Raw genomic sequence first — 26,070 nt, forward strand, 5'->3', positions numbered from 1 at the left:
TTTTTAAGATTGAATAATTTTCACCTTTATTCACATTTTGCATATCCATTCCTATGTTGATGAACTCTTGGGTTGCTTCCATGTTTTAGGTATTGTGAATAATACTGCTATGATTGTTAGTATTCAAATGTCTCTTCAATATTCTGTTTTCAATTTAGGGGGAATATTTACTCAGAAGTGGAACTGCTGGATCACATGGCAATTCTATTTTTAATTTTTTGAGGAACCACCATACTATTTCCCATGTGACGATATCATTTTACATTCCCAACCAACAGTTCCCAAAGATTCCAGTTTGTCCACGTCCTCACCGATGCTTGTAATTTTTTTTTCTTTTTTCAAACAGAAGCCATCCAAATGGGTGTGAGGTGATATCTCATTCTGGTTTTGATTTACATTTCCCTAATGATTAGTGATGTTGCACATCTTTTCATGTGCTTATTGTTCATGTGTATATCTTCTTTGGAAAAATGTCAATTCAAGTCCTTTGCCCATTTTTGACTTGGGTTGTTTACTGTTGTTAGGTTTCAGGAATTCTCTATATATTCTGGATATTAATCCCTTATGAGATATATAATTTGCAAATATTTTCTCCCGTTCTGTGGGTTGTCTTTTCACTTTCTTAATAGTGTCTTTATGTACAAAAGTTTTAAATTTTAATGATATCCAGTTTATCTATTTTCCCTTTTGTTGCCTATGCCAATGGTGTTCTATCCAGGAAATCATTGCCAAATCCAATATTGTAAAGATTGTGCCCTTTGTTTTCTTTTAAGAGTTTTATAATTTTAGGTTTTACATTCCTGTTTTTGATCCATTTTTAGTTAATATTTGTGTTAGGTAAGAGTCCAGCTTCATCCTTTTGTATATGGATACCCAGTTTTCCTGGCACCATTTGTTGAAAAGACTGTCCTTTTCCCATTGAATGGTCTTGGCATCCTTGTCTAAAATCATTTAACCATATACGTGAGAGTTTATTTCTGTGCTGTTTATTATATTCCATTTGTCTGTATGTCTGTCTTTATGCCAGTACCACACTGTTTTGATTACTCTAACTCTGTAGTAAGTTTTGAAATCAGGAAGTGTGAGTCATACAGCTTTGTTCTTGTTTTGGGGGATTTCCTTGTCTATTTTCAGGCTCTCTTAAGATCCCATGTGAATTTTAGAATAGATCTTTCTATTTCTGCAAAAGACAACGTTGGGATTTTGATAGGGATTTCATTGAATTTGTAGATCACTTTGGGTAGTGTTGACATTGTAACAATATTAAGTCTTCTAATCCCTGAACATGGGATGTATTTCTGTTTATTTATGCTTTCTTTAATTTCTTTCAGCAATGTTTTATAGTTTTTATTGTACAAATCTTTTACCATGTTGCTTAGTTAATTCACAAGAGTCTTATTCTTTTCGATGTGACTGTAAATGGGATTTTTTTCCTAGTTTTCTTTTCAGATTGCTTACTGTTATTGTATAGAAATGCAGCTAATTTTTGTGTTGACTTTGTATCCTGCTACTTTGCTGAGAAATTTATTTTTAATAATAAAATACTGAAGTTTTCCAATAAATTACTGAAAAAATAAAATAGGGCCTGTTTTATTATTTCTAGGGCCTATTTAAAGGTCCTTTTTTTTGAAGTAAATTATTAGAAAACTTTAGTATTTTATTATTAAAATAAAATTAAAGCTTTTTTTCATAAGCTTTCTGTCATGAAAGGAAAGGAGTATAAACACAGCTATAAGTCCCAGGGTACAGCCTTGGGAGTATGTCACCAGGCTGCCAAGGTGGGGGCTTATGGGGTTACCCTCTGGAAGCAGCTATATAACTTCTGGATGTGGCCCTCCACTAGAACACTCAAAAAGAAGTGTTCCTGAGTGGCAATGTGTAGGTAATGTCTTCCTGTGGCAGCCAAATAATTAGTTCTCTCCTTTGTTTCCAGTATTTTCCCATTCCCTAGTTGAGTTGATTGGGAATAGTTGAGACAGAATCTTTTTCTATCAGTTCCAAGGTCCATCCTCCTTCTTCCAGGAGAGGCTACAACCTAAGCTCATTCCTAGGAAGGCAGACTCAGAGGTCTGGAGAGGTAGGGGGTAGCATTCCTGTTCCAGGCAGCCAGCCTCATTCATGTGTCACCTGAGGAGAAAACCATGCCAAGGCAGCACTCAGTTTATAAATTGGTAAAACTCACAGGAGTCCAGGATGGAAATGTTGTGATTCTCTTAAAAACAGGACCCTGGAGTGATGCAATCTATGGAGACGTCACTAAGGCCACACTCACTTACAGAATCTGTAACACCACAAGCAAGTGAACATCTCCCCACTCTGATGATGGAGGAGAAGCCCGGCAGTGTGCTGTGCCTCACTTCTGAGGATAGACTTTGTTTGCTAGTTTAACCCTCAAAACGGTGGGCTATCCCTGCCTACCTTATAAAAGCCTCACAGAGCATCTCCTTTTTCTTTCTTGTTAAGAATACAGGTAAAGTGGCTCCTCTTGTCCCATGTTCTTTGTTAATTGTAAAACAAGCAGGATGTACAGCGAGCCTCTTGCTTTCCTGGACTTCTACCTATTCATGTGGGCAGTGTGGCTTTGGTTGCCACCTCCAGGGCTGCTTGTTTTAAGGAACTTTGCCAGGACGTCCTGGGCTTCATGTGCTGTAATAAGTGGAGGAGGTCATATGAAGGTACAGCCTCTCCATTCTTCACTCCATTTCTGTCCCATCACCTGATCCTTTTTTGTAAAGAAATTTTCATTGAAGTTCGAATGCAAATTAGAAACACTTAGGAAAATGTTGAAATATTGCCTCCATGATTGCTATGTCACTTCTGCAGGTACCTCACAACCTGATGCCAAAATAGGAAAAAAGAATGTCTGGATCTTTATAGACTGTCTATGCAAGCAACCAAAGTGGGTGATCTTTGTCAAAGTTGGTACAAGCAGCTTTTCTTTCTCCCTTCTCAGGAGAGATGACCTTACAAAATAAACTACTTATCTGGGGTAATTTGCCTCTTCTCATATATTCCCCACAGTGTCCCTGTGCCCTAGTGAAGGCCCAGTGGCAGGAGGTGGAGTGAGAGGGATTGGGAGTGACACTGAAAGCAAGGGGACCTGTAGGCTGTAGACACCTGGCCTAACCCTGCATTAGACCGGTGGCAGCTTGGTCTTTTCTGCTTATTCATCTATCTCTTTATTTGGCAACTTTATTTGTTTCTGTGATTCTTTCAGGGCAGGTGATCACATTTTTTAAGCATTATTATTAGATGTGCTTGGTGTAAGAAAAACATACCCAGTAAATATAAGTACTGCCTTAAAGTAATTCACAACTGAACCTGTTTAAAGGTGAGGTGTGTCTTGTGAATAATTATTCCTTGGACAATTCTTGTTGTTTTTTTAAATTTAAGATTGCATGCTGTACACCACCCTACTGTGGCTTAGTATGTGGGTACTTTTTACTCATTGATTCTATTTTTTTTAATCATGATGTACCAGGAATTGTCTATTTCAATGATGCAATGATAAGTAACCCTTAGTTCCTGTCTCCAAGTAGCTTATTGTCTAAGAGGGGGATGATAAGACAGGTACACAAGTAATAAAGCTCTAAGTAATAATGTGAGAAATACTATGGGATGCATAAATAAAGCACTACATCAGCTCAGAGGAAGGAGAGGAGAAAGCTGGAGACGGGGAAGAGGTTCACAGGTGGAAAAGAAGGGGGAAGACTTGAGAGGCAAGCAAAAGAAGACATGATGGACCTTGGGGACTGAAAGTGTGGCCAAGGGAGGACAGATGGCTTCTCAAACCTTCCTTTTTCTTGTCCATGTTATGCAGTTAAACACTCAGTCCTATTTTTCTTCCTTTGGCAATATCTTTGTATATCAGTTCTCTTCTTTATTCTCTTTATTCTTTCCATTTTTCTCCCACACTATTATAATGATCTCCTAACTGACCTGCTAGCCACCAATAAAATTATCTTCCTTAAAAACAAAGCAAAACGAATCTCTGATCATATAATCTCCCTTTCCCACTGGCCCTTTACTGGCTACAGACTGTTATAACCCCTCCACAATCTGGATGGAGTCTTCTCTTTCTAACTCGTTTCCTAATGCTCCCATAACCTCTGAATCTCATGATGCCTTCAGTGCAGCCAGACTAAATGACTAAATAAGTGAGAAGGTCATTTATATTTGAAAAATATTTCATTTTCTCAAATAAGCTGGGCCCTTTCAGAATATGATGTGTTTGTGTCCTTACCTTGGAAGCCTTTGCTACTGCCCAACACTTTGCACTGAAAACTCCTACATATTCCTTCAAAAGCCTGGCGTTTCCCTGTGCTGCCTAGCTTTCATCTCTCTCCAGTAGCTTCCACGGCTCCCCTTCCCCCAGCCCCTCCCTCTCTCTGTTCCTCAAACCTGCCAAGTATATTTCTGCCTCAGAGCTGTTCTGTTGAGTGGTTCTCAGCCCTAAAGACTCTTCAGATGATCTCATCATTTGGACGTTAGAGCAGTGCCGAGGCCCTCCTTAACCACCCCATATAAAATAGTCCCTGCATCACTTGGTTTCATTTTGTTTTTAAGAGTCAGGGCCACTGTAAGAATGTGTAGTGCCATTGCTCTAATTTTAAAAAGGTGCCTCCTCTGGCTGCTGCAGACCCTATCCACCCACTCGGTTGGGCCTGTGCTGTAAACAAACTGTAAACTTGTTCAGGGCAGCCTGGAGGGTATTTGTCCCTAACTGAAATCATCTTGTTTATTCACTGACTTTTTTTTTTTTTGCCAATCTCTCCTATTAGTTGTATGAGAGCAGAAATTTATGCATTTTAAAACTATCCAACACTTTATTGTGGCTTTTACCCCAGAACTTTAAGTACTGTAGGAATTCAACAAATATTGGTAACATGAATTAATGAATTCTGTGATGCCTTGGTTGATCCTGTTTCTGTACTGCCTTAGGCCTCTGCATATACATCTTCTAGAGTATTTATCACATTGTATTGCCATTCTCTTTCCGTTATCTTTCTCCTTCACTAGACTGTGAGACTCCTGAGGTCAGAGAATCTGCCTCATCAGTGCTGTGTTGATTAGTACAGTATCTGATACATTGTGGATACTGCTGACAAAAATTTGTGTATATTAATGCCTGAGTTTTTAAATCTCCATGAAAGGAAGAGAAGTGGTTTTATTAACTTAAGGAAATCTGAAGGAGAAGTGATTTTCTGAGGAAAAGATAAGGTCAATATTGGCTTTGAGATGTCAACTGAACATTCAGATGAAAAAAAAAAAAGTCCAGAAGGTGACTGTGAGTGTAGAACTTGGGAGGGCAACTAGGGTAGAGAGGAAGCTGCAGCCATGGATGAAAATGTTAATTAAGGAGGGAAAGGTTATGGGTATAGGTCACAGGTTGCAAGCCTGTGGCCAAGTCTGGGTTACAGACATTTTTTCCCCATAGTGTTTTAAAACATTTCAGATTTGTTCCCTACATTTAAAAATTAGGAGATCTTCATAAAAGTATCAGATTTATGGGTCCTTTGAAATATCAGAAGGGCTGGGCACTTGGGCTTGGAAGTGGCCCCTCCAATGAGGCTTCATGTGCCCTCACATCACTGCTATCTATTACCTTCTTGGCCCTATGGACTTTCAAGTTTGTATGGAATGAGAAACAAAAAGAACCAAAGAACCGAAAGCAACACCTTAAGGAACACACCCAATTAGGGCCTGTAGAGGAAGAAAAGAACGTGTGAGGGCTGAGAAGATTGGATGAAAGTAGGAAGAGAACATGGGGCAAGCACAGTGTCAAGTCAAGTGAACGAATAGGATCAATAAGGAAATGGGGAGGAGAGAGATGAGATGTGAGGCTCTCTCTGGAACCAATACAAGGAGTGGGGTGCAGGATACACACAGACTTTAAAATACTGCCTACTGTTGCTCAGTTCTCATTCATAACAGCAGTGCTTGAGGCTTACTGTTTCTCTGTATCCTCAACACCTGACATTATCAGACTTTCTAAATTTTGCAATTCTGATTGAGTTAAAGGAGCATCATATTGTTTTAATTTAACTTTCTCTGATTAGTAATAAAGTTGTGCATCTCTTTCTTATGTTAGCTATTAGGTTTTTCCTTCTGTGAATGGTTTGATTCAGTGTTTCATTGGGTTAACTTGTCTTTTTTGGGACAAGAATATAACTTTTCACTTGACTCTATTATTTTATTCTTTCCTGGTACTTTCAAAAATAAAATGAATATACCAAGTCTATAGTAACAGCTTAAGAGACTGACAATTATTTTCTATTTCAATGCCTTGTTAGCTTCCTTGCTAGTGCTAATTACACCTTTGAACTGTATTATTTGTGGTTTACTTGCTATTGGTCAATCTCTCCCACTAGAAAATATTCTCTATGAGGGCAGAGATCCTGTCTACTTTATCTAATTGTCTTATCCCTGCACTCAGGTGAGTGTCTAGCATATCATAGGTGCTTAATAAAGAACTACTGATTGTGTTCATCAATTGAATATTGAGGTGCCTGTGTCAGGTACTGAGTTGGCCCTGAGGAGTCACAAGAGAAAGTCACTGCCTTCAAAAGGAGCTTGTTAATCATCTTGGTAAGACAAGAAATCATAGAATTACAACAAACTATGGCATTTGCTAGTTCAACTGGAAACTTGTCTCCGTCAAAAGACTCAAGCCCTTTCCACAGAAAATTGCACTTAAATGAAAGTAACAAAAATTAAACGAGGATTCTAAGGCAAACAAAGGGCAACAATATTGCACACAATTTTAAACACTTTTATGAATCTCGTGCTCTTTCCATGTAAACCGGAAGAGAAATGAGTCCAAGATTTGTCCTGTTTGCAAGAGAAATATGCATGCTAGGGAAGTCTGTCCTCCAGAGACCTGTTGAAAAGCCACCTGGAAGTCTGAGCTTCCACACCATCCCAGCAGCCTGCTTTTCTGGTTTAAGGATTCTGTGTTTTTAAATCCATGTCAGGGCCCAGTACGCTCTCCAGAAAATAAACTCCTGGACAAAAATCTAAAGCTGAGTTTATTCAAAGCCCAAACAATTGCCAGACACACCCATTGGCTAAAGACAGTTTTTCTCCCGTTGGCAATCATTTTTACAATGCTCGATTACAAGCTGTTTTATTCCCATGGTTTTATTATACAACCTCAGTCCATGCAACACCAGATGCATCATTTACCATAAGGAGAGATTTTCAAGTCTGCAATGCTCTCTTATGAGGAAAGAAATAAAGGCCTGTTTCAACTTCTTGAAGCTTGCTTTGCCATCAGGCTAAGTTACCCTCGCTCAGTGTCACTAAATAAAGGATGAATTGTAGCTTCCAAAGAGAGGAGAAATCAGCTCCTCTGCCTGGCTGTGCCCCAATATCTTGGGTACATTATCTTTAGACCTGCAATGGACCCAGGAGCTTCCAAGCTGTGTTCTGCCGAGTCCAGGGATTTCCTGAAGGGGGTGGGGTGAGAGGGAACTCAAGGGCTTTCATCTGTTTCCTGAGCCAATCTCGCAAAGAGGACAGGACCTAACCTGAGTAGAAGCTGGTTTGTTAGATATCATCGAATCACCAGCCCATTGCCCTAGATGATAAACACTAGTGTTTATCTAATTCACTCACATTTCCATGGACATTTCCCAATATGAAAAAGGAATTTGGACCTTAGGTGTTTTCTTTGTTTCTGTTTTTGTTCTGTTTTGTTTTGTTTTTTGCTTCTCTGAGAGGTACTTCAGATAAAAGAATAAACTAGACGCTGGTACTCTCTTCATTTCTCTAGAGAGCAACACTATGACCTTTCAGTGCCTCGTGCCATGAACCACCTGTAAGAATATTTATTCATGTAATCATCAAATGTGTACTGAGTTATTAGTCTGTGCTGGAGTGGCAACTATGGATGAAATGTAAGCTCTGTCCAGGTGAGCCCACTCTCTAGGTAAATCTGACACCAAGTTAAGGAAGGTGGGAGCAGGGGAGGACAGGTGATTCAGGTAGAGGAAGCAGCATGTGCTAGATCCAGAGGCTAGAGGAATCCTGCCATGTTCGGTGAATGGCAAATGGTTCAATATGGTGAGAGCATGGAGCGTGAAGAGGGCTGTAGTGAAAGATGAGTTTTAGATAAGGGATACCCACTCTGAGCTCACTAACAGTTCTGATTTCATGAATGCTTTCCTGTTGTTTCCATGTGCAATACACTTGCTGGACTGCCTCTAGTGCCCATTTAGAAAACATGCTCATTCTGTCCATATGTACCCTAACTCCATAGCAAGTCTCAAACAGTGAGTAAAAGTTTCTTAGGTTATTTGAAGCAGTTGCTACCTTTTGCTTCACAATCTCATTGGAAAATTTTGGTGGCAAGCTGGTTTAATCATTTTTACATCACAACTGTAGAGTTGTGTTTCAGCTGAGGTAGTGGACCCCATTTAAAACCGTTAATAGCTGGACAAAGTAGAGTAATTAATTGGGTTCAATTACAAAATGGTTAGTCATCAAGGATGGGCATCAAATGGGGAGACTTTTCAAAATGCCCCTCAGCCCTAATGAATCCAAGCTTCTTTAAAACATTTTTTTTTTTTTTGTAGAGCTGGGGTCTCTCTATGTTGCCCAGGCTGGTCTTCGAACTCCTAGCCTCAAGCAGTCCTCCCACCCTGGCCTCCCAAAGTGCCGGGATTACAAGTGTGAGCTAATGTGTCTGGCCCATGAATCCAAGATTCTACATGGGGTCCAGACATGTGTATTTAGAAAAAATTTCCTCAGGCATCTGTGATATGGGTTCTTGGTTCAAATCTGCTCATACAGACCTAATCACTTGCATAGAAAAGAACATTTTCAGAAAAGCTCTAGATTATAGTTTTGAACATATTTATACTGGATTTACTGTAACAATGGGGGACAGAAGTCAGAACTCCAAATATTTCAGTAAGAGTCAACCCCTGTAATATGTATTGGAAATTTACTTTTCGGTAATTTTCTATTGGATGGATCCATAAAGTCAGAGCCAGCCATAATTATAATCAGGAAAGTGGTAGTAAATTTCCTCTCCACTTTTATTTCCTCTTGAATAGGAAAATATATGAATTATCTCCTTACCTATTGGATCTACCTGTAAGATATATGGTACTGGCAAATTTGAGTTGGAGAAATTAAACCTGGCCTTTTATCATTATTGACAAGTAACCAGGCAATTGCAGCCATTGCTTGTATCCTATGAGGCAGTATTGAAAGTCCTGTTGAGGAAAACACTGCAGAAAGAACTTTCTGCGGTTTAGAGGGGACTTTATTATAATTCTCCATAGTCTGCTTTGGCTTGAGCTAAATCATAAATTAATGTATTAAGCAATTTTTTTTTAAAGAAGAAGATGGTTACCAAGGGAAAAAAAAGAGTATCAGTAGTGTCAGTGAGGATGGAGAGAAGTGGGTGGCTTTGGGAGATTTAGGATGCCCAACTGACAGTCCTGCATGGTAGATTGCCTGCCAGTGAGCAGGGTGCAGGGAGGGGTTAGAGAGGACGGCTGGAAATCTGTTTTGGGCTGCTGGTGGACATCAGCTGACCATGTGACCCACTGTAAATAATACAGCTGTGATTATAGTATAAGGCTCTCTACAGGGTAAACATAGTAAATAATGATTTAACACTTATCATGATTTAGAATCATAGAATGCTGTTTCTATCTTCATAATTTCTGCCTTATTTTTATTACAACAAATTTAGGAGTAAAGGAAAACCTGTAGCAGGATTAGAAAATTTAGAAGGGCTTTTGTTAGGAGATTTTTGTTTTTGTTTTGTGATTTAAAAAAACACTTTTAATGAAAAATTTCAAATGTATAAAAAACTAGAGAGAATAGTAATGAAACCCCATGTATGCCTCACTCAAATTCCCCAGTTATTCATTTCAATTCTTGTCCAATCTTATTTTATTTAAATCACTCACCAACGACCCTCTTCCACCAACTAGATTATTTAAAGCAACCTCCAACATCATACTATTTTATTATATATTGTCAATACTTTTTTCTGAAAGAAAAATGACCTCTTAAAACCAGAACCACTATAACATTATCACACCTAAAAATGTACAGTAATTTCTTAATATTATCAAATCCAGTTGGTGTTGAAATTTCCCCAATTGTTTTTACATGTGTATGTATAAAACAAAGAAACAAATACATGCAATAGTTTTAGTAGACATTGAGGATTATTGCCTAGATCTATTGTTTCATTAGGGGTTGGAAAACAGTGATACTCTATCATTTCTTCTTCATTTATTCTCTGGAATTTATTATCTGGAATACTTTTTAAATGAACTTTCAAATATGTAGATGTTATATAGGACAGGCAGGACAAAGTTTTATTCTTTTATTTACAAGATTTAAAAAAAATGAGTTAAGCCCTTAATGTCTCCCAAAGGTAAATAATAAACTATTTTTAAAAATTGAATAGGATTTTGGATGCTTTTAAAGCACATTTGATTCTTTGTTCTATCATGGTAATTAGCCCTTTAATGTTCTATCTTTGGCCAATGAGAGCTTCTTCAGTTAGCTCCTGAGTCATTTTGACCCAACCACAGTACTCTGTGATAGCTTCCTTATTTTCTCATATTGAAAGATGTTCCAGGTTCACCTCAGACATATCTTACCCCAAATCTGGAAAAGTACTCAAAATCTGGGTCCTTTCACTGGGAATGGTATTTAGAGACTACAATGAGGAGTCTTCATGGTTAGTAGGTGGGAAGTTTTTTTCCAGTCCTTTTTAGTTAATGTAGCTAGAAAATGTCTTTTTCTTTTAAGAAATAAAATATATCAGAAATTAATAGTAATATTTCTAACAAATTTAGATTTGCTAGGCTTTTACTAAATGTTTTAATTTTATGTTTATATCTCTTTTCTTAAATGCTAAAAATCTTGGTTTATAGCACTATTAACTATGTATTTGTTTTATCCAAATATATATGTGTGCTATCTATGTGTGTATAATCCATCACTATTATTACTAACAGTATGATTATTGAAAAGCTTAAGATTCCCTTGCTGGTTGATTTTTTTTTTAAATTTTTATTTTTTGTCTTTAGGCTCTATCTCTTTGGGAATGGGCAGTCAAATCACTACGTTTTGAAGTCACTTAATGTCACTCTTCACTGTAAGGTTAAACCAGAAACTCAATACCCAATTAGGCTTATTTGTTTTATTTTGCCTTCTGTTTCTAGGGGATGTTTTTAAAAATTTTGTTTATTTTTTATACATATTTAAAATACCTACATATGGGCCAGGCGCAGTGGCTCACGCCTGTAATCCCAGCACTTTGGGATACCAAGGAGGGTGGATCACGAGGTCAGGAGATCAAGACCATCCTGGCTAACACAGTGAAACCCCGTCTCTACTAAAAATACAAAAAATTAGCCGGGCGTGGTGGTGGGCACCTGTAGTCCCAGCTACTCAGGAGGCTGAGGCAAGAGAATGGTGTGAACCCGGGAGGCAGAGCTTGCAGTGAGCCGAGATAATGCCACTGCACTCCAGCCTGGGTGACAGAGCAGGACTCCGTCTCAGAAAAAAAAAAAAAAAAAAAAAAAAAAAAAAATCATAAAATACCCACATATTCTAAAGGTTAATTTATAAAAACAGGATACATTCAGAGAATCTGGGTTCTATCCATTTCACCCATCTTGTTTCTTCCTTTCCATTATGTGTAACAATTTTAAGTTAGTTTTTGTTTATTCTTCATTTTATTAATGTAAGAAAATATAGACATGTTTTGTATTCTTCTTATACTACAGACTTTGCTCCATAACAGTATATAGAGATATTCTTCCTTTCTTTTTACAGTTGCATAGTATACTGCTATGCAAATGTACCACAGTTTATTATCAATTCCCCTATTAATGGACATTTGGTTTGATTGTGGTCTCTTTTATTTCTTACTTTTCTCCAGGAGATCTGTGGAATAGACTCCTAGAAGTGGGTGTACTGGCTCAAAAATAAAAATATATGTAATTTTGCTAGATATTGCTAAATTCTACTCCAGATGGTTTTATCAATTTGTTATTTGGATGGATTTTGAAGGACGTATGGTAAGACTTCAGGAAAAATGTAGGGTTTTCTGATGACATTTGAGAAGCTGATACAAGTATGATTTTTTTGTTGTTGGATTTTTTGTGTTTTTTTGGTAAGTTTTCTTAAAGCAAACATAGGCCTCAGAAATCAAGCTTTTGGTCATTTTACATCCCAAATACAAAGGTTTTCTGCTTCCCTAAGCTGCTAATTCATAGCACTTTTCAATTCACTTGTGTCCATTCTTACTGAGCATTTCCAGTGGGCAAAGGCATGTGCTAAATGTTGGTGAGATATGCAAATAAATCAACATAATTCTGCCTGCCACAAACTCATGATCCAGGTGGGAGACAGACATATAACACCTGATACAAGGCAAATGGCCAGGTGATAGAATTGAACATGCTTTGAGGACACTGTAGAGTGAGGGATGCTCTCTGACTAGTGGTCTCTGGAGAGATACTGGGTATGATGGGATTTGGACTGGCCTTGAGGAAAGGCATTTTTGTCTTAGGTAATTATGGGAATGAGGTCTCAAACACTGGAGAGTGCAGGGTGTTCAGGGGGCCTCAACAGATCTGTGTGGCTGCTCTGGGAGTTTCTGAGAGTTCTCCAGTGTATCATGAGATACATCTGTCTTTGAACTGTGTACACTAAGCCTTGAATCTGGAATGTTCAGCTTTTGATTCTTTCTGAGTGATTGCTCTACAGTGTTCGAAACCTTCAAAGCTTCAGTTTGGATGATAAGAATCTCAAAGGCACATAGCCCTGAGTTTGACCCTCAACCACAAAACAGTCTCTATTGCCCTTGAACTCAGCCTTGGACCAGCCTCTCTGCAATTCAGAAAGTGCTGTGGGATTTTGAACTTGCAGACAGAGAGAAAGATAGGAGGAGAGGTCATGGGGTTGGAATGTGAGTTGATAAGAGCTTTCCAGGCTTTTTGTTATGGCTGAGAAATGGGCATATGTGTTCATATGACAACTGAAGTGTGTGGGTGGGGAAGAGGATGGCCTGGACTCTCTGGGTTTGGTTGGTCTCCCCTTTCTTTTTCTGATGTGTCAGTGACATTCTGTGAACAGGAAGAAATATGTGCTTTAAAAAAAATTGCTTTTTTTTAGTTAGGCTACAATATAAGCAGTATACAATAGTTCATTGGATTTTGAAGCAGATATTGACACCTCAATAATTATCTTCTCATTTATAGATGAAGAAATGGAAGCACAGAGAGGTTATTGCATTTTGTCTGGAGTCTCACTTCTAGCAGGTGACAGAACTCAGAGAAAAGCCCAGGTCTTTGTTCCTTCTTCCCTCACATGAGCAATTTGATGCGTATTTTACTAGGGAGAACTAGAGTCATTTTCTAGGAATTTTGGTGATGAACAGACAATTCAACATTCAGAAGACTGTTCTGACTTTCTTTTTTCTTCTTTTTTTTTTTTTTTGAGATGGAGTTTTACTCTTGTTGCCCAGGTTGGAGTGCAATGGCACAATCTCAGCTCACTGCAACCTCCACCTCCTGGGGTTCAAGCGATTCTCCTGCCTCAGATTTTAAATATGGAATAATGGCCATTGAAAATAAATCTTTCAATTCCAGATTTGCCAATGTCCTTCAGCTCCATTTTTGAGTTAGAAAGTCATATTTTCATTTTATTGGAAATTGAACAGAAGCAGTTTACTACACAGCCAGCAGTTTAGCAAGACCGTGTTCAGTTTCAAACCTCTCCAGATTTATCTTGAATGAACTTGAAGATGTGTGTGTCTGTAACCATTTTCAACGGTATAATCCAGCTGTCTTTGAATGGGCTATAGACAGCTTTGTAGTGATCTCAAATTGTTAATTTATGCACTCTGTTTGATTTTTCCCTTTTAGGACCAGATCTTTATGGAAAATGTAGGTGCAGTGAAGCAACTGTGCAAACTAACTAACAACCTTGAGGAAAGAATAGAAGAGTTAGAAATATGGAACAGAAAGCTGGCCCGGCTAAAGCGGCTCAGTAGTTGGAAGTCATCAGCCAGTGAAGCAAGCACAATCAGGTACATGCAGCCAGGATTGCCATAGAAATTTGGGGAAAGGAGAGAGTGAGCTCTTTCCAGAATAAGATCAATCTAAATGGTCTTTTTGATCAAACAGCAACCGCTACTTTCTGATAATGAAGTCTGCATTTTTCTTTTAGAATATTTTGGAGCACAATTGTCTTATGTGATAACTTTCTTATTTTTTTCTGTTGCTGTTTTTTTTTTTTTTTTTTTTTTTGAGCCTGAGTTTTGCTGTTGTTGTCCAGGCTGGAGTACAATGGCGCAATCTTGGCTCACTGCAGCCTCCTTCTCCCAGATTCAAGGGATTCTCCTGCCTCAACCTCCCGAGTAGCTGGGATTACAGGTGCCCGCCACCATGCCCAGCTAATTTTTGTATTTTTAGTAGAGACAGGGTTTCACCATGTTGGCCAGGCTGGTCTTGAACTCCTGACCTCAGGTGTTCCACCCACCTCGGCCTCCCAAAGTGCTGGGATTACAGGCGTGAGCCACCACGCCCGGCCCTGTTGCTGTTTTAAAAGTGGAAAAAAACCATGAGACATCTGTTTAGTAGCAGTTGTTATAGGAAGTGCTAAATTTTAGCATAAGGGTGGCTTCTCCTTTAATGAGGAGAAGTGGTCATTTCTAAATTTAGAAAACCATGTTTGGTCCTCAAGGGGAAAACTTTCTGTTATTTTGTTTTAATTGCTTAAGAAGGTAAATGCGCATTTCCTGGGGTTTAGTTTTGAGAAAAAGAGAAATACAATGTTTAATTCATTCAGTTATACTTACTAAAGTTCCTTTTCACAAAAGGAACTCTCCATTGCCATGACTTTTTGTTTTCAAAATATCACTGTATTGCAAAAGAAAGTCGTATTGCTATGTTAGTGACAGCCTGGGCCTTTGTCATGTATCTCCTGGAGAGGTATTTGAATAGTAACCAATTTTCTCTCTCTTTTAAAGCAAATCTAGCAGAGCCGTTAGTGCATCTTCTCCAAGAAGGGCCGTTCATAAAAAAAACAACAAGGTAACTAGACACATTTACAATGAAAGGAAATGATGTTTTCTACTTAAAAAGTCTTTAGAGAAATCAGTCAAGAATTTTTTTCTCATTTCTTTGTCGAGAAAAGCCCTAGTTTGCATCCTTGTGTACTATATGTGTTTAAATATTAGCCCTCTAGTAGATATTAAATGGCTTTTAAAAGCAAAGTTTAGAGAAACGAGTACAGAGTATATCAATCTCAGAATTATGATCTGCAAGTTTATGGTTATGTTGTCCCCTTCAGGTGAAAGTCAGCAGCCTCGGCATACAGATGGCCTTGTGCTGCCAGATCTATGTACATGCCTTGACCACCACCCCCTTATCTTTGGCTTTAGGAGATCCCAAAGGGACTTTAGTTAATCCTCAAATCCCTCTTTTCCCTTTGATATTTAGTACTAAATATGCAAATGGAAGAATAGGTATTCACTTGCTGGCAAAGGTTAAAATGTGATGGTTTTATTAGTGAATAAAGAAAGCATTTATTAAGTAGGATAGTATTTATAGTTAAAGCGAAGGTTAATCATTTATTAACTTGAAGGACACCCTGTCCATCACGAGAAATATCAGTAAGGGAGAAGCTGCAATACACCCTTTCTAGCAGCACTTTGTAAGTAGCTACAAAACTCAGCTTGCTCCCTCTGATCCAGCAGTGGCCCAAAGGTGGCCCTTCCCTGGGGAAGATATCCATGACCTTAAATGACACCCTACTAAAAGTTGACTTGATGCTTGTGCCACTGCCTCAGTTTACTCTCTGCTCCTCATGCTGTACTGTGTTGAATTATTCTGAAAGGATTCAGAAAGAGTTCAAAATTCTTCTACTAAAACCAAGTAAAGTATTATGCAGCTGACAAACTCCTTAGTGTACTGACAAACGCAAATACCCAGGTAAAAATATACGTAGAAGTGCTCTGGGGCAAGTTACTCAACCACACTGGGAAATAGGGACAATTATAGTATTTACAAAGATTGTTGATGGGATTTAAATTAGGATTAGGGGAGCAAAAGCTCTTTGCACAGCACTCAGCACATGGTAGGTTACTCAATAAACACAAAACATGAATGTAGGAAAGGTACCCTTTGGACTCAACAGTTTTCAGTGGGACAGAGGGAATGGCGTCCACATCCATGGCAGCCCTGATAGGTGCAGTTTGGTCACCTGCAATCTCTGTAGCTCCCATCTTGCAAAATAAGAGATTCTCTTTATTTTGCAGTTATCTCAGAATATTAACTAGAATATATGGCTCATGAGAGCAGGCCCTGTGTCTGCCTTCCTCACTCTCATGTCACTAGGGACTAGCACATAGTAGGCACTCAAAAAACGTTTATCGAATGAATACATGAGTGGAGAGCCCAGTATGAAAATATTCCCAGAAGTATGACAACTTAAATTAAAAAACATTAAGTGGCTCAGTGTCTTGGGTATGTGGGTGGGGTGTAAGCTGTGGTGTGGTCCCAGGGTCAGGGACTCACATCGGCCTTAAAGAGCACCCGTTCAACTCAGAGACCTCTTGCTGTCACTGTAGAGGGTATGTGGGAGGCAGAAAGGATGAGTCAGGTCTCTTCTAAGGAATTGCATTGTAGCCAGGGAAGATTGGAAAAAAATACAAAGAACAGTTGTACCTGGATGTCATCAATGCTGCAGAGGCTCAGAGTGTCAGGAGGTTTATGAGAGTTGAGCCTTAAAGGAGGAGTAAGCTTTGGCTAGACATCAATGAAATTGAAGGAGAAGTTACAGATGGAATGGCATAAATGAAAGTCTGGTGGCTAGAACTGGCTTCCTTGAAGGATTAGGTGGGAGTTGTTTAGGGAAGATAGTGGAAGATGAGGCTGAAAATAAAGAAGCCACGAAGGCATTTTGAATAATAACAATATCTAAGTTGTATAGTTTCCTTTCTTTAAAAACAGATAGTAAAAAGGAGGCAGCATAGCACTGTGGTTAAGAGCATAGATTCTGGAGCCAATTTTTGTGGGGTTCAAATTCCTGGCTGTGTGATTCATTAGCTGTGTGATCTCGAATGAAACTTAGCCTTCCCCGTGTCTCATTTTCCCTATTTTTAAAATGGGATTGATAAAGGTACTTGCTTCATAGGGTTGTAGAGGATTATTGTGAGGATTAAATAAATTGATATATGTAAAGCACTTAGAAGGGTGCATGGCACATAGAAAGGGCTGCATAATAGGTTGTTATTAACGTGTTCAAACTCAATATTTTAGTGAATCTCATTTCAGACTTGTCCAGGGAGCTCAATAAAACACAAATAACCAAAGTGCTTGCTCCCTCTGTGCTGACCTGCTAACAGATCTGAGCTCTTCCCGTGAGGTTGACTTTTCCTTCCATGCCACGACCCATCTCCTAGTTGTCCTCTGTTCCTTGGGGACTCTGTGGGTCATGGAAATGCTTGTGTGTGAGTGGGGAGTGGTATTCTGGGGTAGGGTGAGGGTCTTGTTAATGAGCAAATTGATGCTGTGAGCAGTTAGTGGGTCTTACCAGATGGTAAGAAGCCTGGCTGGGACCTGCCTTTACTTCCACACAGCTCCCAATGCTGGCCAAGATGGTGTTCATTCTGGAGGAAGATTGAAGTCTCCTGATGTAGCTCTCATTCAGTCAGTAGGGTTCCTCTTTTTTCCCTCTCTTTCTCCACCTCCAAGAGGTAGGTGGGTCATTCTTGCTATACGTAGGACTCAGGATGAGATAGGAAGCTCCCCAGGGTTCAAATAAGAATTCACTGACTATTTGGAGGAGGAGAGGGAAAGGGAAGGAATGAAGACGGCTGGGCATGGTGGCTCACGCTTGTAATCCTAATATTTTGGGAGGCCAGAGTGGGTGGATCACTTGAGCCCAGGAGTTCAAGACTAGCCTGGACAACACAGTGAGACCCCATAGCTACAAAAAATTAAAAAATTAACTGGGTTTGGTGGCTATAGTTGCAGTTACTAGGGAGGCTGAGGTGGGAGGATCGCTTGAGCCCAGGTGGTAGAGGCTGCAGTGAGGCAAAATTATGCCATTGCACTCCAGCATTGGTGACAAAGCAAGACCCTGTCTAAGAAAAAAGAAAAAAAAAAGAACATGGATAAATACTTTTTATTGTCCTACCTCTTACAGGTTCCCAGTCCCTACCCTCCCCTGAATAAAACCTATTGAATCAGAGTTTTACATTTAGGGCATTTAGGGTTTTCTCAAGCACCATAGTAATTCTATGCACACCTTAATTTGAGAGCCATTACACTGTTCATTGGATATGCCTAATAACTCCAAAAAGTAGGCAGGCATTATTTTATTATTCCTATTTTACTGATAAAGAAAATGAGGATCAATAACATTTAGATAACTTGAAGACTCAACTCTAAGTCTGACTCCAGGTCTTAGGCCATTTCTCTATATTAGGTCAAAGGATTTTGAGGAAAAGCATGGAGACTTAAAATAATTCAGCAGCTGTGGGGGTAGGTTGAAGGGGAAAGCACTTACCCTGAGACTAATCCTATTTAATTCCAGTCAATTCAACAAATTTCACTGAGTTTCTTCTCTGTGCAGTACACTATTAAGACGTCCTCCGAACAGTTTCTGTGAGACCTTAGAACAGTATAAACCATTGACTTCTTGGTCATCAGAGCAGCTTCCAGCTGTACTTACAGATGACTCAGTTACAATAGCCCTAAGGGTCTGTGTACTTGGTAAAAATGGTATAGTGAATCCTATGCCCCTACCCTATGTTACATTGAAGAACATTTGCTTTAGTCAGATAACTAGCCCAATAAATTAAACCAAGAACCAATTTAAAACTATTACCACCTTATTCTAATACCCTAATAACCAAAAGCATGACTCTATCCCATATCCCCAGAAGTGAGCAGATATAATACTCCTTATTGCATTTATAGGAAACTCATATTTAAGTAGCACCTCATTTAAGTGGGCAGAAAACTTCTATCTCTTCAGCCAGATTCCCCAGCAATTCCACAGCTGTTATTCTGCAGCTCTTGGCCTGTTCCCCATATGCAAGTTTTTATGCCAATATGTATCAGTCCTAAAGTTTTGTCTCATTCACGTCCTGGAGACTATAATTTACTAATTTTCATGTCTCCTATAGTGTTGTACATAATACTGCTCAATAAATATTGTTGAATGAATATTAGAACAAATAAGACACAGGCCCAGAGATATCTGTATATACAGGTGACAAATTGAATACTGGTGTTATAATTTTAAAAAGTGTTTAGTGGGATTTCATTCTGTAAAAACCTTTTTCATAATTTGTCATGATACCTGAAATCATTCCATTGGAATTCATCTCTTCATGTCTTGAAGATCTTTTGATTTTCAGAAGTATCCTACTCAAAGAGATGGACATCTGTGGTCTGACAACATCTCATCTCAGGTCCCCGTTTCTCATAAAACTGCAAAGATAAGTGCCCAATGAATGGCAAAGATCATTGTCTGCAGGATGTCTGGGAAAAGGGAGATTGCTGTAGCTTGGAATTTCAAGGAAAGGGAGGTACTTGAGATAGACTTTGAAAGAATGTTGTTTTCAGAGAGGCAGGGAGGAGGAAAGAGATGTAAATTGAGGCAAGCACTCAAACTATCCCAAGAGAGCAGCAAATACCCCTGCTGGGAGCAGTTCTCCAGGCTCCCTTCTCACAGTTAGAGTTGCTAATTTATCACTGCTCATTACTGAACCTTTTTATAGGTTTATTTTTCAGGAAAAAGACAGGCGTGTCCTAATTGGGTTTTCCAGACCTTGGTTATAACTCTGATTGCTGTGATGGCATTTTGGTAAGAAAAAGTTCACTGTTATGCCATGTCAAGCTCTTTTGTTCCTTCCCATGTTTCTTTGATCACATATGAATTGGGGACTGGCCTGTTTACTTTGAAGACAAGAAGCCCTTTAAACTAGACACTGAACTCTGATAGCATAGAAATGAGGGAACCCTTTTTGAAAACACTTATTTTGAAGAAAAAAGCACAGGCTTTCTGCCTTAAATGTGACATGATTTTTTTTCAATTAACTGCTATGTTTAGCAGCAAACTGTGCCTTTCGTGTGTGTGTGTGTGTGTGTTTGTGTGTGTGTGTGTGTGTAAGTCTTTCTTAGCTTTGCAAACAAAGAGTTTTCTCAAACTCTGTTTTCTTTTCTGTTGACCTTGGAGAAAGGAGTAAATAGGAAATCAAGTATAATCCACTCTCCCCTGGTCACTCATATTTATGGTAACTCTTCGGGATTCTTCAGGGAAGACTTTTCACCAAAGGGACACCAAGATATATCATGTGATGGAATTGTAGCCAAATATACTAAGCAGTTAAACCAAGCAAATACAGTGAGGACAGCAGTATTTGCTATGCAAATTGGGCAACTTTTGACACCATACCGCCTCTGCAGCCCGCAAAGGCGGGAGGCAGCCTTTGCTAGAATGCAGGGCCCTTTCTCAGGCCTCTAGGCTTCTGCTGCTATGATTCCCCTCCCCCACCACACTGGGCCTTTGAAACCTGGTCATCTTGCTGTGTTCTCTTGCCTGTCTTCTCTGGGCCTTTGAGTGCACCTGTTTTTTTCTTAGTCTGACTATTCATATGGTGAAAGGGTATTTATCTGTCACTCAAAAAATGCTTTGTTAGCATGGGAAAGGACTGGCTTCTGGGGCCTGTCTTAGGGGAGACAATTATTCTCAGGGGCAAAGCAAGCTGTGGTCTCAAGGTGCTTCCAGTTCCTTGACCTAAAGCAGCGTCCTAGCTACAGAAGATAGTGTAGCTTTATCTGTGCCCTTCTTGTTCCTTAGTGTTTTTGCTTTTGACTTGCTACTGCCCACTGTAGGGAGATACCCAAGTATTTGACACCACTACCTAGAATTCCCATTATAAACCTTTGCACTTTTCTTATTCTCCCAAGTGTGCCTGTCTTCTCCTGCTGGGATTCCCAACTCAGGAGAGTGTGAACCTCTATCTTAGTGGACATACTTAGTATTCTCTAGAGACACAGATTCCCAGCCTGATGGAAAAGTTATAAGAAGTCTAATTGTAAGGTAAAGAGACTGCTTTTTAAACATGCTTATTAGATCTTATTATTTCCAATATTGTTTACCACTAAGACTGTAGATGGTAGGTATTGGGTTTATTATCTTGCTTCTGGCCTGTGGTATACCTGAGTAGGGTCAAAACCAGGGTTTGCCCCCAAAGAATGGAACAGATGTCCATTTCATTATATGGTCCTAGAAGTTTTCTGGGCTATGCGTTGAGGCAGATGCTGGACACAAATCATAAAGAGTATGTTAGAATTGGAATGGGGAGATGGAGAGTGGGAGAGGTAGGAGAACAAAGAAGGGGAGACTGTGACACAGGACTTTTCTCAGCCTTTTCGCTGGACTCACAGCAGTGGTGCCCCATCTCCTTGACCCGCTGTGGTCAGCTGAGTGGGAGCACATAAGAGAATGAGTGCAGGGTTTGGTCGGCCACTCCAGGTGCTGATACAGGAGCAATCTCCATGCAGGGCTCATAGCCAGTCCAGGCATGTCACCCCAAGGGGAATGGGGCAGTGCCCTGGTGAGGGTGCCTGGGACCCTGAAGCCCCAGAGGGGGTGTTAGGTGCTAATCAGTGTTTTTAGCTCTGCCATCTGCAGCCCAATGAACAGCAGAGTGTTAGCAGCTCAGTTGACCCCTGGCTTTGTCACATGGGGCAGCTGCCCTCCACTGGTGAAGGCAAAGGGCCAATGATACAGCCTTTCTGGGTACCCATGCTCGGTGAGTCCCAAGCTCTTGTCCAGCGTCTGAGAAGAATGAGGTCACGCTGATGATTGAAGAGTGATGAAAGCAGAGAATTTTACTGAGCAAAGAAAACAGCTCTCAGCAAAGAGGGGAGCTGAAAAAGGGACAGAAAGTTCAGGTCGTCTTTCCTGAAGTCAGGTTGTCTCTTCCCTGAAGTCAGGTCATCTCTTCCCCAAATTCAGGTTATCTCTGTCTCTACTGACTGAGTCTGATGTTTTTATAGGCACAGGATAGGGGCACGGCAGGCCATAGGTAGTATCGGAAAAGGCAACATTTGATTAGTTGAAAGGCATTATTCAGAAAGACCCACTTGGGAGAGAGTGGGAAAAAATCAGGAATAGAAGTTCTCACTCTGGGCTGTGGGTTTCAGGCTGGTTTTGGCTTGAAGGTGGGGTTTCACTGGGGACCCAACCCTGTTTGGCTAGGATTTCTCTGCCTCCTGCCTCTATTAACTGGACCACAGCAAACAGTTGCCACGATGACACTATAAACTCTCTCTGACAGCATCTTTGGGGTTCATCATCACTTTTCCCAGGCAGGGCTGTGCCTGCTGGGCAGCAAACCAGCTGCTGCTGAGAACACTTTGGGAATTTGTTCTTTATAAGCACATATGGCACAGTTTTTTTGTGTATCCTAATGATGGTAAATCCAGCACCTTTGATGGGAAGCAAAATAATGAGGAGTCAAGTTTGGAGAACCAGGTGTGAAGTCAAACTGGCAAGAAGTCAAGTCAGGTAACTCTTTCAAGCCTAGCACAAAACAGTGCTGTAAAGCCATCAGCAGACTTTCTGTGTGACTTGTGAGAGGGTTCTGAAGATGTCCCCCAAAGAGGAGAACACTAAGTATTTGGATGCATGAGGATTGTTGGGAATAGCTTCCCAAGGCTCGGAACTCTTAAGGAAAGCTTCCATTTGTTTATGTAAGTAAGTTCCAGTGATGGGGGAGAAGACACCCTCGTTATTTTTCAAGTCTCACAGTGTGGAAACAAATACTTTCTTGCAGTTCTTTTCCTTCCTCTGACCTGTTCAGTGTATTGTGCTCTGAAAAGACAGGCAGCTGGAAGGAAGATGTCAGAGAAGCAGCCAGAGGGTTTGGCATCCACAGCTGACTAGACCTGTGCCGCCTTCCATCTCCCAATGCGACAGTGCCAATGCCCTCCACCGGTGGCACGCAAACTGTGCTCTGACTCTTTCCTGCAAGGAGCAGTTGCCTCCAGCAACTTACATGCTTCCTCTTGTAATCTTCCACTAGTGACAGGCACCTCTGAGACAGCTTGCCAGGGCTAGGGGGCTGCTCTATGTGGAAAAATCCATCAGCATGGAATACCCTAGGAGCCTCTGAGCTCTTTTTCTCTCCAGGGCAGAAAAGCATAACTGTGCTGGTTTCCATGGTGTTTCTGTCAGCCGTGGCCATCCCCTCCCCCCTGCTCCCATCTGTGTGGCCTGTGAGAGTACATCTCTGGCCAGCTGGATGTGTGAGATATATCTGGAAACAAATCTGCCACATAATGTTTTTTTTTTTTTTTTTTTTTGACAGTGCTTTGACGATAGTTGCCCTTTATATACTTAGCTTAAAAGATCAAGACCGACGTGTCCCAAATCTCCCTCCAAGGTGAGAGTTCAGTTCAATTTTCTGGCCTAAAATTCCTTTGGAGAGAAGGATTTTTGCAGCCCTCTTTCATTAATCATTTCATTCTTTTTCTCCAGCAATATCACAAGCTCACAGGAGCCGGCTCTGCTGCCCACAGCCTCCTCCTCAGGTAAAGGCTTCACATTCCTCACCCTCAAACCCGGTTTCAAGTGAACTGTCAACAGAAGAAACCAGCCTTTCAGGTTAACCTTCTTGCTTCCCCTCACCCCTGCCCAATGCCTTGCAGCACCTAATACATCCCTGGTAACCACACCAGCCTCCTTACAAGTACCTGAAATTACTTTCTGTGAAATCCTGCCGTGTCAGGAGACTTATTGCTGCCCCATCCGGGGAATGAAAGAAGTCTCTTCAAGTCCTGTGCAAAGACAATCTGAGGAGAAGGAATTCCATCAGAGGCGATGGTCAGGTAAATGATGTTCAAAGAGAAACAACTAGAGCTTTGAACTTGAGGTTGTTTTTCTTGTCACAATTTACTTAGATGGTCATTAATGGTTCCAGATAATGGTTCCATGCTTCTATTTGGGGTGGCAAAATCTTTAAAACACAAATACACAACTGCCAATCATCTGTAATATTGAGTTCCTTGCCCAGGAATGAAATTTTGGTTGATTCAAGTACTTATAATTTTCACCAAGTGAAAGGTTCTCATTTGTCCATTGCCAACAAGGATAGTAATAGTAGCACAAGCGAAGTAATTACATGCACGTGGGTGGATTTTTTTGGCTCATTTAGAGTTTAAAAAATGATGTGGTATCTGGGCTCTCTGCCTAAACTGACTAGGGCAAAATGTAAGAGACTTTGGAAACTCTAATTTAGAGTTCAGGGTGAGATTTAAGGCAGTGAAAAACACAAGACTGGCATTCCACTTTCAGAATAACTTTTTCCTCTTCCTCCTAGGGACACACACACACACACATACATACCAATGTTATTCAAGTAACACAATTTTCATGGTAAAAAAAAGTATAGAAACTTAATCAAGGGCTGCAAATGTAATCATATCCATAAGATTACATACAAGCCTTCCAAATGTATACTAATTTATTATTGTTTTTAGAAATTTTATTCTATATATACATATTAATAAATAGTAATATTAATGATGATGCTAATAAGGATACATATTACTATGGCTTATTGATTAGGATACTGTCATAACAACCACTCTTAAATAACAGTGGCTTCTTATGGCAACAATTTAATTCTGAGTCACTCTATATATTAAATGTGAATCAAAAGAGAGTTCTTGGTCATCATGTCATTTAAAGTCCAGCTGATGAAGATTCCATCACAATAATTATTTCCACAGTCTCCGTAGTAGTGGTAAAAGAACAAGGCAAATTATGTTCCGACTCTTAAAGCTTCCACCTATGTAACACATATCACCTCTGCTTATACTTCATTGGCCAAAGCAAGTCACGTCACATTGGTCATGTCTAATTTTTAAACGGATGGGGAAGAACAGATCTAACATGTATGGAGAAGATGAACCAGAATACTTATAAGTGGTGCTAATGACCTACATAGAATACGGTCAGTGGTTGAAATGTTGGGGTGCAATGTAATTTCCTTTCCCTTTTGACATTATTGCATATCCTAGTCTTGGTTAAATAACTTTTACAAATTGTCATCATCATCATGATTATCATGTTGTAATGAGGTATTACTCTACGCTAGGTACTGTCATAAGTAGTTTACATGAGTAAATTATTTAATCTTCACAAGCCTACAAACGAGGTGCTATTATTATCCCAATTTTTTTTTCCAGTGGGGAAGCTGAGACACAGAGAGTTCTTTCACTACAGCAATAGGAGACAATGAGCTTTTCTCATGAAAACTATTTTTGATTGAACTTAGGAGCAGATGCATCACTATGGAGTAGAACTAAAAGCTTCATTTTAAAGAAAGGAATTCATTTCAGTCATCTTATTCTCAATATTTTTAAATATGAAAAAATCTAGGACTATCACAGAAATCCCCAAGGCTTTTATCCCTTGTGAAAGCACATGGAACCTTGTGGCTGGTAAACACTTTTCTTACTTTGGGAGCCCATGCTGGAGACACTTGATGTTCTTTTCTCAAAGCGGTCCTCAGAAGAGACCATCTCACCTATGAGAGATGTACTAATAACAGATCCTGAATAGGAAGAGGTTGTAGACTGGTCCACTCTTCATTTTCAAGGGTTTCTTGACCTCTGAACAAGTTCATTCATGAAGTAACCAGCTGTTCACATCAAGGGAATATAGTCATGTGCCACATAATGATGTTTCAGTCAACAATGGACCATATATACACTAGTGGCCCCATAAGATAATAATTGAGCTGAAAAATTATTATTGCCTGGTGACGTCTTGATGATCCTGACCTTGTATAGGCCAGGCTAATGTGTATATTTGTACTTTAGTTTTTAATGAAAAGGTTTAAAAGTAAAAAATTTTTTTAAATAAAAAAAGCTTATAAAATAAAGATATAGGAATAGGAACAGCTCCGGTCTACAGCTCCCAGCCTGAGCGACGCAGAAGACGGGTGATTTCTGCATTTCCATCTGAGGTACTGGGTTCATCTCACTAGGGAGT

At 39.8% G+C, this 26,070-nt stretch overlaps 1 protein-coding gene across 1 annotated transcript in view; it reads left to right on the forward strand.

Moving 5' to 3' along the window:
- The window catches only part of MYRFL (myelin regulatory factor like), a 133,433-nt gene that overhangs the window by 86,408 nt on the left and 20,955 nt on the right, over positions 1-26,070 (forward strand). Inside the window, exons 14-19 of the mRNA XM_055096496.2 lie at positions 13,911-14,074; positions 15,017-15,080; positions 19,781-19,866; positions 23,381-23,455; positions 23,551-23,603; positions 23,721-23,900. Coding sequence (XP_054952471.1) covers positions 13,911-14,074; positions 15,017-15,080; positions 19,781-19,866; positions 23,381-23,455; positions 23,551-23,603; positions 23,721-23,900 — 622 coding nt within the window. The remainder of the gene's footprint in view (positions 1-13,910; positions 14,075-15,016; positions 15,081-19,780; positions 19,867-23,380; positions 23,456-23,550; positions 23,604-23,720; positions 23,901-26,070) is intronic.

This window comes from Pan paniscus, chromosome 10 (assembly GCF_029289425.2).
Source record: "Pan paniscus chromosome 10, NHGRI_mPanPan1-v2.0_pri, whole genome shotgun sequence".
Taxonomy (NCBI): domain Eukaryota; kingdom Metazoa; phylum Chordata; class Mammalia; order Primates; family Hominidae; genus Pan; species Pan paniscus.